This window comes from Streptopelia decaocto (assembly GCF_964273445.1).
Source record: "Streptopelia decaocto genome assembly, chromosome: 1".
NCBI classification, from domain to species: Eukaryota; Metazoa; Chordata; class Aves; order Columbiformes; family Columbidae; genus Streptopelia; species Streptopelia decaocto.
In genome coordinates this window covers 38,391,844-38,405,625 of record NC_138663.1, presented here as the reverse complement: position 1 = coordinate 38,405,625, position 13,782 = coordinate 38,391,844, and the positions used below count along the sequence as shown (strand labels likewise).

Here is a 13,782-nt window from a genome sequence, read left to right as displayed (position 1 = left end):
TGCAAATCTTCACACAGAAACAATGGCTATAGAAACTTTTTTTTTTTTTTTTTGAAGATGTAGAAAATGTCATGCTTTATACTCCTCAAATTGGCCGTGCTGCTTTTGTAAGGAAGAAGCGGCCCTATGGCCCCAGGAAAGATGACGAGAGTGGGCGGCAGCTGCTGTGACCACTTGCCCAGCTCGTGTCTTGTGAGGCACCGTGGGGCAGTGGGAGCAGCCGAGAAACCAAGAGCTGTCCTGCCAGGCTGGGTGGGTCGGGGGCTGCAGATTAGGCACCCCTTACCTAAATTACAAAGTGCCGTGTATGCAAATTGTGCTGAAGAGTGATCCATGTATTTAACCTCTTGGGGAAAAAATAAAGATCTTAAGTTTAACTTTTTGAGGGGGAGGAAATTATCAATAAGGATGGAAAGGCAGCTACCCCAGAGCTAGGCTGAGGTGGCTGTTCAGTGATGCACAGCAGCACTACAGAAAATTGAAATATTAGAAATGCAAAAAAAACCCTCACCATGTACATTTAAAATGGAGGCGGGAGTAAATTTGGATAGCCCTTGTTGGGTTTGATCACTATAATATCCTCGTTTTTTAAACTTCAGAGGGAGGGATTTTATCACTGCTGTTCTTTGGAGGACAGTGGGAACCTTTTGGGCTGTTAATTCTTTGGGAGCCCAGTTTTGGACCTGCATCCACCTGGTGTGGTTTGGTGTAGCAATGGGTGAAACCTCATGTGATTTGCTATGGGAGGTCGGGCCCCCCCAGCCATGGTGTGTCTTCTAAGAATCCACAGTGGGCTTTTGGGTGGCGTGCCCGGCATGCAGGGCCGGCAGGGTGAGCCTGCTGGACTCTGCCCGGGCAGCTCCCCATCTGTCCCTGTCAGTCAGGGAGCAGATTCCTCCCTGGGAGTGGGGAGGACGGGCTTCCTAAAATGGGCACAACAACTGGCCCTGCCCAGCCTTGCCCCCTTTCTCCCCACTGCTCGATGTCCCCTGTGGCAGAGTTAATCCCCCCTCAGCCCCCAGTTTGACTGGAACAGCTGAAAGGGGTAACCTGCCGGCACAGGGCTGGGGTGGTGGGGCCATCCCTGGGCCCGACTCCCCCACCGGCCCCGTTCCAGCAGCTGTCCCTGCCCGCCTCAAGTGCGGATGGAGGGAGAGACGTTAAACGATACGGGCATATACTCCGTTGTGAAAGAGATCTCTTCAGCGTGAGATACCAACGTGGCTTCTCCCCTCTCCCTCCCTCCCTGACACCAAAGGGTTTTTTACTATGCTAATCCCAGCACCTGTCCCTGCCGAGGACAGCAAGAAGGGTATGGGGGTGGGGGAGGAACAGTCCCATATGTTTTTCCCTGTCCTGGATTGGGAGTGATCCCTCTGACGCACCTAGAGCCCAGAACATATGCTCTTTTCAGATCCTAAATGCTGTTTGCTTCCTCCCATCCCTGGCGGCGGTGCCTGCGAAGATCCTGTGTCCCCCTCTTCCTGGGATTCGCTCTGTTTGCTGCCCGGGAGTCACAGAGCACTTTTCAGTCAAGGCTTGCAGGGCCGTTTTCAGTAGGGGATTTCTAATTTTAGGAGCGTCTGCTGCCTATGGTTGAGCGCTGCCTTGCTGGATCCCAGAAGAGAGGGGCTGAGCTGAGCTGAGCCAGGCAGCTTCTTTTTATTTTCAGCTGAGCTAGTGTCAACCTGAGTGGCCCCAGAGGCCCGAGCCAAGCACTGCGCAGGGCTGCCAGAGTCCTTCCCACAAGGCTGAAAGACGGAGACTCGAGTTTGAAGCTTCCACTCCTGTGTCCATTTGGCCTTTAGCTGAAGGATCTTTGGCTATGTATGGTGTGTATTGTATGGATTACCAATACCCAGTTGTCCAGGTAAGCAAAAGGACAATGGTGACTTTATAGAGACTTGGCGTTTGCTCTATATGTTCTTCAGGCAAAACTGGAGCTTGCGTGCTGGTTTTGTAGAAGGACGCTGCTTCCATGCTGGGCTCCTTGGCTTGGTGCGTCCCAGGCCTTGGCAGCCCGGTGGCTCTGAAGGGCTTTGAGGCTCCTGTGTATGAGTGGAACCGTTTGACACTTTAACTCCAAGGTCGGTGTTGTTTGAGACTTTTGTGTTTTGGTTTGTATTTTTGGCTTTTTGTCCCCTTCCTCCTTTTTTTTTTTTTTTTTTTTTTTTTTTTTCTTTTTTTTTTTTCCTGTAGGGGGGTTGAGTTGACAGCAATGCCATCTGTGTTCCACAAACTAGTCTGTTGTTGTGTGTCTTACTGCGTTGTCTGCGCGCATGTGACTTGTACGTGTGACTGCAGTCCATCCCGCAGGGATGGCAAGCCACCGGGAGCGGCTTCTCACCTATATTCCTCTTCATTCCTCTGAAACCTCCCACAAGACTTCCAAAAAAGTCTCATTCGTCACTTTTTTGCTTTTGGAGGTCTAGCAAGGATGTGTAGGGTGATAGGAATGGGTGAGTTTGAGAGCAGCATTTGGGGCAGGGCAAAGCCTGTATTCCAGCCTCTACTGGGGGAGGGGGCTATATTTGGAACACACGTGAGATTTGCTGGCCCAGCGTGTGGAGTCTTGGAGAAGCCAGAGGCTATGGGTCAGGCTCAAATACTTTCGGAGCCAAGTGAAAGATGATGTTCTCTGCACAGTCCTTGGCTATTCAGTGTCAGCATTCCTTGTCCTCACAGGCACCAAATTTATCCAGAAAAACATGAAATGTAGACTGGCAGTTGAAGATTATCTACCCTGAGATACTTCAGATAGGCACTAAAGGGTATTTTGTTAGGTTACCTTGTACCAGGGTTTTTATTACACACATGAATAGAATCCACCACCAGAAGTGTGTCTTTTGGTTGTTAAGATTTGTTCCTGATAAATTGGTTCTTTGCACTTGAAACTTTTTTTCTTCTTCCCTCTGGCCTTGATCCAGCTGGCAGGTTTGCTCCATCTAAACTTGAGCCAGCAAAGAAATGCAGGTAATGGGATGTTAAAATTGAAGGCTGTGCTTTCTTTGCACCTTAGCAGCAAAGAGGAATTACAGGCATAGCAAAAGAAGGAAGGCAAACCTTGAACTTGCTGAAAGCAGAGTACCTGTGGCTTTCTCTTCTCTTGCCATTTCTACTAGTCCTATGAGTTTTAAACTAACCCAAGTATTTGAAAATGTATGTGTAAACCACTTAGTCAAACTAGAGGTTAGTTCTTCACCTCTGCTCTCATCACTGTGATTTCATTGGCCTTGCCCTGTCGCCATTTGCTTGAACATCCTTCTCCATCTTATTTTCCATTAGGATTTGAACCAAAAACCATCATGTGCATCTGGGTGAACACAGGAGAGAATACAGAAGTGGTGCGGATGTGCACGGGTGGGAACAATGAGCTTTGCCAGGAGTGGTAAAGATGATAAGCTGTGTCCTGGCACCAGTTAAATTTGCCCATAGTTATTTCAGAATGCAACTTCTACAGCATGGTAATGAAGTTTCAACGCATATGTGCCTGTGATGCAGAAGAAATCATGAGAACTCATAAGTATTGGCACCAAGAGCCATTCTGAATATGTTGCTTCTTGAATAGATGCAGTAAGTAGGAAGGGATGATCTCATGGCTCTGAGTGGTATGTTCTTCAGGCTTCCAGCCTTCAGCGCTACTCGTGCTCCTCTGTTGTTTCAAGCAAGCGTGTTCTGCAGTTTGGGTCTTTGATTTTCCTCAGTAGAGGGTGGCAAATGGTGATGGTTAATTGCATAGTGGTTCCATGATTTGCAAATAGGACAACATAGATGGAGGTCCACCAAACTTATTTCTTTTGGCCATAAGACATCTGAACCCCCAAAACTCAGTGAGGAAAGGTGAGTTGCACAGATTCACCAATAAATTTTATCAGCCTTGCTCATTATCAGGTATTGCTTTTTGGGCTCCAGTAGAGCCCAAGACAACAAAGACCTCAAGTGTTATCAAGTCTGATAATGTTTTCCATGGTATTCTTGAAACTTTTGAAAATCCGTATCAGATGTTACTTTCAGAAGGTTTTATGGCAATCAGAGCTCCTGCAGGCCTGCATTTCTTGTTGCCAGAGCACATCCATTGGAAATTGGGGCTTTTCTTTTGCTAAACAGGAGCAAAGGTGGATATATTTCAAGCATGGGGGAGGAGATGCTCTCTGGCCTACAATGGAGATGGAAGAGGGAGACCAGCAGTAGATTACACCAAAGGGAGTTCCCACTCTACTGACACATGAGCAAAGCTGGTGTACCAACTGGGCGATGGGGAGGCAGTGCAAGTTAGGGTTCAGTGCATGGCTGGGTACCTCTTTTTCCTTAGAGGATTCTTTTTGATGGTAAATATTTCTGGAGGTTCCTAAGGTGAAGGCCAAAATGGATTAGAAATTATGCTCTCCTGGTGAACAGTGGGGGGTGACGGTAGCATGATGTTTCTTTGTCTTGAAAGTCTATGCCCTAGTTCTGGGACAAGAAGTTGCCACTCTATGGCAGAGAAGAGACTGGGCAAATGCAACAGTTACGTGGAGGGAATAAGGAGATTATCCTGAGTCATTTGCAGAGGTCTAGTGGACGAGGTATGTGTTGCTGAAACCTGGTGCTTTGTCGTGGCAAAGGTATAAGGAGGTCACTGTGTTTTCTGCTGCTTTGAAATGGAATTTACACTTGACCTAGAATCTTGGTCCAGAATCTCAGGTTTGTAATAGGGGAGGATAAAATAATCCAATACTTTCCCTGGTTTTGCAATACTGCCTGTAAACCTGTAGTATTGTTAGATACAAGTTAGCAGAGAGAATGAGATAACTGGGAAGAATGCGTACTCTGCCTTGGAGCCCTGCAGGCTGCAGCCGTGGAGGCTGACTCCTTTCAAGAGGACACCAAACCACAGTTTGGTTGTACGGGGTGGCTGGCCCATGGGTCTCTGGCTCCATGCTCTGGTGGGATGTAAGGGCTTGCCGTTGTCTCGGTCAGAGGAGTGAGCGTGGCAGGGATGCGTGCTCCTGATGGCCTTCTACTGTGTTAGGAGAGAAAGAGGAAGGGAGGGAATCAGAGATCGGTTTGCAGTGGTGAAATTGGGAAACTGTGAAGTGCAGCATGGGTCAGCATGACTTGTCTGGAGATCAGTGCAGTAGCAGAAGACCATGAAGGAAAAATCGTTAGGTTGGTTGGGTTTGGGTTTTGAGTGCAAATTATAACAGGGCATATTTGTGCAAAAGAGAACACGTGGGGATGCAGCTTGTTACTGCACCGTAATTTGGCTTTTCTGCTGCAAAAACCTGTGTGTCTCTTGAGTACCAGGTGTCAAGAGACATCAGAAGGGCAACTTGCCTGAGCTGGTTTTATTTCCGCGTCATGAGCACTGGAGCATTGGCACGGTCTCCTTGTCTAGCCAAGAGACCGGTGGACCTGTGCTCAGCCCTGTCCCGGGTTTCCCTGGGTGCAGCATTGGGAAACATCAATCGGAGCATCTTGGATCCCATCTGCTAAACAGGGTAGCAGTATATCGGTGTGTTTTACGGGGTAGCTGGGAGAACAAGCACTGCCAACTGTGGAGTGCTCAGGTGTTAAGGGCCAGATGCTTACTGAAGATAAATGGGAGGGGAAAAAAAGCAAGCTGGGAAGGAGTCCAGCGATCTCCAGTTTTTATGATGAAAGAAATGCAGATCCTGGCACGGATTCTGCTTCCGGTTCATCTGACGCACCGTGTCACCCACGCGTTCTCCCTTTTGTGGCAGGAGGGAGGTGTGTGCCAAACTGACAGCTATCTCCCGAGCATCCTCCTGCTGGGAGATGCGCTCTCCCGCCTCCTGAGCTGCAGGCGGGAGCAGCCCGGCCGCCAGCCCCGAGCCGCTGGCGATGGTAGGTGCAGAGGGACACGGCCAGGCCGTGGGGTCCTGCCGGGCCGGGAGCCGCGCTGCGCGGGGCGACCTTCGCTTTTGTTTCCAGCTCCTTGGTTGTGTGGGGGTGCGAAAGGGGGGGTCCCAGCAGGCAGGCGAGGGAGCGCCTCGCCGGGGTTGCGGGCGCGGCGGCGGCCGAGCCGGGCGGGGCGCGGCGGGGGCGGTCCCGGCTCGCATTAATTACCTTCGGCATTCGGGGCGGTGCTTCCCGCAGCCATCTGGCGGAGCCGGGGGGGCGGCGGGGGGAGCCGCGGCCGGGGAGGGAGGGAGGAAGGGGGAAGAAAGGGAGGAACACGGGAGAAGAAAGGGAGGAAAAAGGGCTCGGTGGGCACCGCGCCGGCGAGGCAGCGCAGCGCAGGCACCCGCCGCCGCCCGCCTGCACGGGGCTGCTGCTTTTTTAATTTTTTTTTTTTCCTCTTTATTTTTTTTTTTCCCTCCCCTTTGCGGCCGGGCTCCCCCATTTTGGTTTATGGAGAAAAAGAAAATGGTAACTCAGGTAAGGCTGGCGGGCGGGCTGGGATGCCGATGCCGCGGCGCCTGCCTGCCCGGCTTTGTCTGGGCGGGGAGCAGGGTTCCCGGCGCGGTGCGGAGCGGAGTGGCCGGCAGCGGGGCTGCCCCGCCGCCTCCCCCTGGAGCGGACGAGGTTCCGCGCCGCCCCCCCCGGCGCTGGGGCGGGAGGGAGCCCCGTCGCGCCGGGCACCCGGGTTGGGCGCTTTGGGGAAGGGGTTCCTGCAGTCCCCCTGCCCGGAGCAGCCTCACAGCGCTCTCTAGGGAGAAGAGGTGTGTGAGGAGCACGGTGCCTCTCTCCCGAGTTAGGCTAACGCCTCTTTTGAAGGACCGATCCTGGACGAGCACGAAGGTAAACGTCTTCCCAGCCATTTCTCCATCCAGCTGCCGGTCACCGTGAGGGCTGGGAAGCCCTTGTAGGTAGCGTGGGGCTGCCGGTGCCTTCCCGGGGGGAAAGCGGCTGACGTTTCCTGGGGAGCGCACCCAGCTGCCAGGGCCGTTGCATTTCCCCCACCTCGCAACGGTGTTTTATGAGACGATGCTCGCGTTTTAAGGCTGCTGAATATTTTTGGATTTTTAGATTTTTGTTTGGCATGGCATCTGCAAGTTGCCACCGGAGGGAGGTGGGAAAGGGAAGAGGAGGAGGAGAGAGGCATTGGGAGCTCGAATCCTTTGGAGTTTAGGCATTATATAATGCCCTGCAGTGCCTTGCGGAGCTGGAAACCTTTGGGGGATATTCCCAAAGGGGCGGAGGAAAGGACTCTTGGAGGGAACTTTTCTTCAAATCTGTGTTTCACAAGTGCTGGGGTTTTTTTGTGGAGCTCTGCAGTTTTTCATACTAGATGCATACTGTCTCCTTGGCTTTCCTTAGCCCTGGCTGAATCCTCGTTCAGTAGCTGCTGCTGAGATCCTGCATGTCCCAGTGCAAGGGATGGCGCTTTTGTGGGTGCATGGCTTGGAATGAATCTGCTGCAAGCAGTGACACCCACTTTGACCCTTCCTCTCTCTCATCTTGTGTTTGTCAGTGGCTGAAAAAAGGTCTCTGTCCATTCTTAAGGTATCTTCCTAGGCTCCCAAGCCTCACCTTCTGCTGTTTAGTCCACTCCGTTACTGATTTCTTTTTATCTGGACCAAGGCTTTCTGTTTTGAGATGGAAGAGTTCTGCAGAAATCTCCTGAGGCTTTCTGTACCTATATTTAGTTTAGTGAGTGATGCTGAAAAGCTATGTCTCTGTGGTTGGAGTCCATTTATGTATTGCTGCGTGCTCAGAGAGTGCCCAGTTAGACGGAGGTGTATGCCCCCAAGCTACTGATTGGTGTGTGCACATTTTGAAGAGTTGTTCTGCGCAGCCTTGTGTTGCAATGTGCTCTTGGCCACAACTGTTAGACACACAGCTTGTGCCTGGGTCCCCAGTACACAAGTGCGTGCAGTTTGTGTGTGCCTAGGACTGAGCACCCTGAAGCACGAGCAGGTTGGTTTGGAGATGTGTGGATCTGGGAAGGATGGGATTCTGCTGGAGCACTGGCTGAAACGAAGTGGATATAAACTTGTTTAAAGGTTTGGGATATCTTGATAGACTTCAGGGAAATCTGTCTTCCACAGAAACTGTTAATTTACTAGAGTGGGAAAGGAGACATCAAGACCATGCATTATTAGTATTGGTTGACCTTGAATTATGACTGTATGTACTATCTAGGATAGGTTTTCAGGATTTGTGCTGCATGTTTACATGCTGATGCTGAAGAAGATGCATATTAAAATAAATAGTAGAGGAGGATAGCTCGGACTTTCTCTCGGTTGTGGTCTCTGAATGAGGAACAGATAGCCCTTTTATGCACAGTTGAGAAAGACACAGAAGGCGAGTTTAGCTGTAGCTTAGTGCTGCTTCTTGCAGGAGGAGCATTTGGCTTCCTAGGCTGGTCCTTAGCAGTGCTTCACTGTAGTTATGGCTGAGTGTGGCACATCCAGGACAATATCCCCAGCCACATTTTTCCCATTCTGTAGTGCTGCTTTGAAGCAGTGGAGTGACATTAAAACCTGTGAATGTATTTCGTTGGAACTTTATCTCATATATGAAAAGTAAATGTTCGTATGGTAAGCCGGCAATTGCCACTGACTAAATTCAACATTGCTACAGTCTCTGGCTACACTTGGTTCAGTCTCCAGACAACACTGCCTGCCTGATCTGTGTTCTGCTGTGTTTTAGGGAGCAAGCTCACCCATCTTCCTTGGAAATCTGGGAGATCAGCTTCTTTGCAGGCATGAGGGGCTGGTAAAGCAAAGGAGAGTGTGTGGGGTGGGAAGACTAGAAGCAGTTACAGGAAGAAATTGGAGGTGCTGGAAGGCAGAAACATGCTTCAAGAAGAGGAAACCAAAATTGCTAATGAGAGCAAGAGCTCAGATTCATTAACAGAAAGTACCCTGGTCTTATCCCCCTTAATCCTAAATCAGTGAAAATGAGTGTTAAACGAGGCCCAGTACATCATGTGCTAATTGAAGATAAAAAAGAGAGTCTTGGGTGGATGGGAATTATATGCTAAAAGGCTTTTTTCTCTGTGCGGTGCACGGTGAGGTTGCTGGCTTGCGTGGAGCACAAAGCCCTCCCTTTCTTGGACAGCCCAGTGCCTTGCTGGCGTTTTCCTCCAAATCTGTTTCCCATCAGGGCTGGGAGAGGGGGAAGGTGTCGAGCATCTCGGAGAGTGGGAAGGGAGCTGCTGCCTCCTTAAGGAGACCTGCCAGCCCATGTGGCAGCCGGCAGTGCCGAGCAAGCGAGTGTGTGTGTGTGTATGTATGTATATATGTATGTGTGCCTTTGTAATGAATCACCCCGCCATTGTCTGCTCCCCTCCCTGCTGCTGGCGATGGAGCCTTTCACCTGGGTTGCTGCCTGCTGGCGGCCTTCTTCCAAGGTGGGAAGAGGAGGAGGAAGAAGGGTTGCTCGCGGTAATTAAAGCCAGGCTGGGGAGAGCTGCTATTTTCCGACTGCAGCACCCTGTTTTCCCTCTTTCTCTCTTGAGTTCACATATTTTGATGTGGGTGTAGGCAGGAACATCTGAAGGGTCCCCTTCTGTGCAGCTGCAGGATCACCAGTGTGCATTTTGTGGCACTGCTTGAAGTGTCTTTGCTGCCCTGCCTGCCAGCGTGCCCCCTCCTGTCCCCCACAGCACCCCTCGGAGGCTCCAGCCAGCACCGTTTATCTTGGCACGTGTTTGACTTGCTACGCTCTGCCCAGGGCTCAGGGAGGTGATGGCGTTTGTGGCTTTGAGACTAATTTATGTCCTTGTTAAAATGAACCAGCAAGCAGCCTCATTTTTTCCAGAGGTTTTCTTCCCTTTCCCTTCCCCCTTCCATAACCCTTTCCTTGCCAGACCCTGTGTGTAGCTGAGACAACCTTGTACAGCCAAAAGTTGCTTGCTCAGTCAGTGATTGGGTTTTTTTTATTTCTTAATTTAAAAAAAAGGCGAATGCAGAGCTCCTTAAATGGAGATCTTATTTAAATCAGAGCTGTGGCTGACTCATTAAAAGCTTCTCTGTCTCCTTTTCTTTCCTCTGCCTCATTCCATTTCCCTATCTTTCTCTACCTCCCATTACAGTAATGGCGTGATAAAATGGATCTTTGTCTGTGTTCCATGTTGGGATCATGCAGGGGGTGTGTATTTGGAGGGGGATGAAGACAGGAGATGGGGAGCCCTGCCACGACAGCCACCTTGTGCTAACTAAAAATATACAATGCATCCAATTATAGGAGACCATCCTCCTTTGTTTGACCTGGCTGCAAGGGAGACCGAGTCCCAGAACAGCCGTCCCCTTATGTCTGCTTTAGGATCTGTTCCCCTCCGGGCAAGCTGGGTTCTGCAGGGTTCCCCTGCCTCACTAAATTTTTTTCTTTTTAAAGAGCTTTTTCTGTGCATAGTGGAAGGCTCTCTTTTGTTCTCTCTGACTTCTTTCAGGAGCTACCGCTATTCCCCTGTCTCCTTCTCTTGCTTTGAGGATTGCATCTCCTTTTCTTTTCCGGCCAAGCGTCCTTGCTGTTTGCTCCTCGGTTTGGTGTTACTCTTGCAAACTTGCATGAGCTGTCTGAAGGGGATTGCCCTCTGTCCATGGCCTTGTGCTCTTCTTTGCCTTTCAAAAGCGACGCTTGTTTACATGATAACTGTCTCTCTGCCTATGCCTGTCCCCTAGTTTTTGCTTCCTTTCTACTTTTTGTCGTAGGACTTTGTTTTAGCGCTGCAGACACCGTGTCAGCAGCAGAGGTTTGTGTGAGAGGAATCCTGGCCGGTCACTTTTCCAGGAGAATCTCCCCTGGGAATTGAAAGCTGGATCTGCGGCTCACTTCCCTGATGTAAGGACACGGTTGCTTGAGGTGGGCCTGTGGGTTGTGTCTGTAACTGTTGTAATACTTAGAGATTTAACTGCTGGTTGAGAAGGGCTTTTTCTTAAGGGCTTAAAATCAGTGGGGCCTATCAGAACCCAGTAAGTGTTTTTTCAAGTCCTTTTCTCCTTACCACCTTTCCTGAGCACTTTCAGATGCGTTGGAGTAGAAGCGAACTGCTGTAGGTGCATGCAGAGCAGACTTGGGATGGCAGAAGCTGTGTTCAGTGTTGCCTAGGCAGGATGGTGTTGTAAGGGGGAACTTGATACAGCAGTGCCATTTCCTTAAGTCCCTGTCCTAGAAATAACCTCTCTGTTCCCTAATGCATTTCTTCTGCAGGTGACTAGGTAACTAATCCCCAGGTACCTGGGAATTGAGAAATGAGGATGCCTAAGTTTGCCACAGTACATGCTGTGATATTCAGATGACAAGACTGTGTAAATTTAACATACTGTTTTATTGTTATTTTAAGAACTATTAATTTGTGAAGTATCTGGATTAGTGAAAAGGTTGTAGTGAGCTACCAAAAAATACTGAAAGTTGAAGGTTGAGAAGGAGAGAAGCCCTTAAAACCAGCAATGTCTTCCCCTGCAGGTTATTAATTCATGATGGCTCCATTGCACTTAATTAGTATCGACCAGCCTTCTACTATAAAATTCTAACACCCTTGCAAAAGGGGGCTGCAATGGGAGAACTGATGGTTTTAGGCCTGGATTCTGGCCTTATTAACTGCTTCAGGTAAAATGCTTGATGTTCCTCTTTTAGATACATTTTCAGCAGATGATGTGTGCCGTTAGCTGCCCCTTTTCAATGAGTTCCTTAACCTGTGTGTCTCCCAGTTGCAAAGTCACAGAATTGACTGACAGGCATCCCTTGAAGGTCTAAGTACCAGGGAGGAGGTGGTTGATTTACCTTAATCTGTTCTAATATTGTTACAAAGGTTATAGTCAGGTATTCTTTCTATCTGACACATTCTCTGGAATCAGAGTAGAGAAATGTTAACTTTCCTACCAAAAGTATTTTGGTTTGCTCCTGTACAGTTATTTGTGATCTTTATGTTGTGGTTTTTGTTTATTTTTTTCCTGGGCTGCTGAAGCTCATGCTGTGACCATGGGGGCTGGGATATATGGGCTGGCTTTGTAGGGTGTGCAGAAGCTGGAGCAATTAGTGTTCAACTGAAAGCTTTCTCAAAAAACTACAGTGGGCTTTGCCTATATAAAAGACAAATGCTGGAGCAGTTCAACTGTGTGCTTTGTTTAAAATATCTGGGTTTTTTTTTCCCCTTTGAAAAAATGTCCATTGAGCAATATTATTCACAAACTGAATTGATAGTTATCAAGATGGTAATGGGAAAGCACTTCAATTCCAGGGCATTTCCATATTTTAAGTTGGGAAAGAAACCTTCATTTGTTCTCTTTATTTCTGTTTCTATTTATGATAGTCTTTAATCACATGATTGCATGCTATTTTTTTTCCACAAGAAAGAAAAACCAGACAGCCCTCCACCCGTCCCCATCAGCTCCAGTATATGTGTCACCACGATGACCTCCGCAAGCATCGGTAGCAGGGTTGGCCATCCCAGATGCATCCCACAGACCTCTGCCCCTTACACTGAATGTGTAATTAGCTGTCATTTTCTCTGCAGGCCAGCTTGATCTGTGTTTGCCAGTTGGTTTTGTGTATTTGCTGACAGCAGAAGAATGGTGACTTTTCACAATATTAGGCTCTGGTTTAGGCTTGGGGAGCATACACTAGTAGGCACATTTTCCCTCTCTTCCATCCCTGCATGACCTCGACTGTCTCAGCTCTGCCCTCCATCATAGATGGATAGATGGGTCTTCTTCCTCTCACTCTGTCCTCATGATCCCTGGTTAGTGCTTGTCCTGTGCAAGCCCATGTCCATGCTGTCCCTGTCTCCATTCCTCTCCAGTTATGCGTCATCGTCTTTCGGCACACTACCTCTTTGCCTTGACCATTTCAGTTCTTTCTCAGCTAATTTTTAGGCCTGCTTATTATTTCTCCTCCTCCTCCCTGTGCTCACTACAGCCTACTTGTCATATGTTTTTTTAACTTCTCCACTGACTCCTTGCATTCCCCATTTAGTTTGCCTTTTCTGCTCCTGTTGCAGTCAAACTTGTCTGATCTGTCCCTTTTCCCCCAACACTAAGTCTGTCCTGTTGGCGCTCAGGTTTCTTGTCCCAATTTACTTGCCTTCCACTACACTTCCAGATCTGTTGCTTGGGTTCCTTTGGATTTGAGGTAACTGCTGTTCCATATTACTTGATCCTTGCAAAGGTGATGGTGCAAAGTATGGGAGATGGATAATCTCCCTGCTGTCATTGATCTCCAGGCCGGGATCTGACCTTGCAGGTATCTCCTGTGAAGCTGTGGATGAGCCCTGAACCAGAGCATGAGATTACAGACAATGGGGTGCAGGTGGCACTGCCAGCCTCCCTCAGGCATCTCTATTTCCTGTTAGAATCAACTGTGTCTAAACCATTCCTGATGGCGAGTAACCTGCTTCAAAAACATTTGTGATGCCACTGCCAGCCTCGACAATCCAAGTCCTTTCCTTTCTGAGCATTGCTAAATGTTTCCTAATATTTAATGTAAAGCTTGTTGCCACCATCTGTTAAATTTACACAGCCTTGTCATCTGAATAATGATATCCATGATAAATGTGAAGAGTGGATTGGTTCCTTTAGGCAGATTTTGGGTTTTTTCCTTGTTTTTAGCCTTTTTGCACCATCATATATGGCTTTACTAATAGATATAGTTGGTAAAATGTAAAACAAGCATAATGTTGGTCAGATTTTGGTGACTTTTTAGTATGGGTTGCTAAATATAGATCGCTGAAATGCAAGTTTTTCTGTTAAACATGAAGTCCTCACAGGGCTTTCAAAGTGTGTGAGGCGTTTTTGTTTGTGGTCGCCCCCCCAGTCATAAACGAGACAAAATATTCCACCTACTTCTTTCCCTGGTTGGATTGATACGTCTGAAGTAACAAAAAAATTAGCA

The 13,782-nt window shown here is 48.7% G+C and overlaps 1 protein-coding gene across 21 annotated transcripts in view; it reads left to right on the top strand.

The window, feature by feature from the left end:
• Positions 1 to 13,782, top strand: part of RBFOX2 (RNA binding fox-1 homolog 2) — a 174,481-nt gene that overhangs the window by 80,626 nt on the left and 80,073 nt on the right. The window contains exon 1 of one of the 21 annotated variants that reach the window (XM_082049578.1): positions 1,425 to 1,870. The exons of 18 other annotated variants lie outside the window; for them this stretch is intronic. In XM_082049578.1, coding sequence (XP_081905704.1) covers positions 1,826 to 1,870 — 45 coding nt within the window. In that variant the 5' untranslated portion in view covers positions 1,425 to 1,825. Of the gene's footprint in view, positions 1 to 1,424; positions 1,871 to 5,829; positions 5,848 to 6,151; positions 6,382 to 13,782 lie in introns of those variants that run through there. 2 more of the 21 variants (XM_082049584.1, XM_082049580.1) reach the window with 2 other exon arrangements.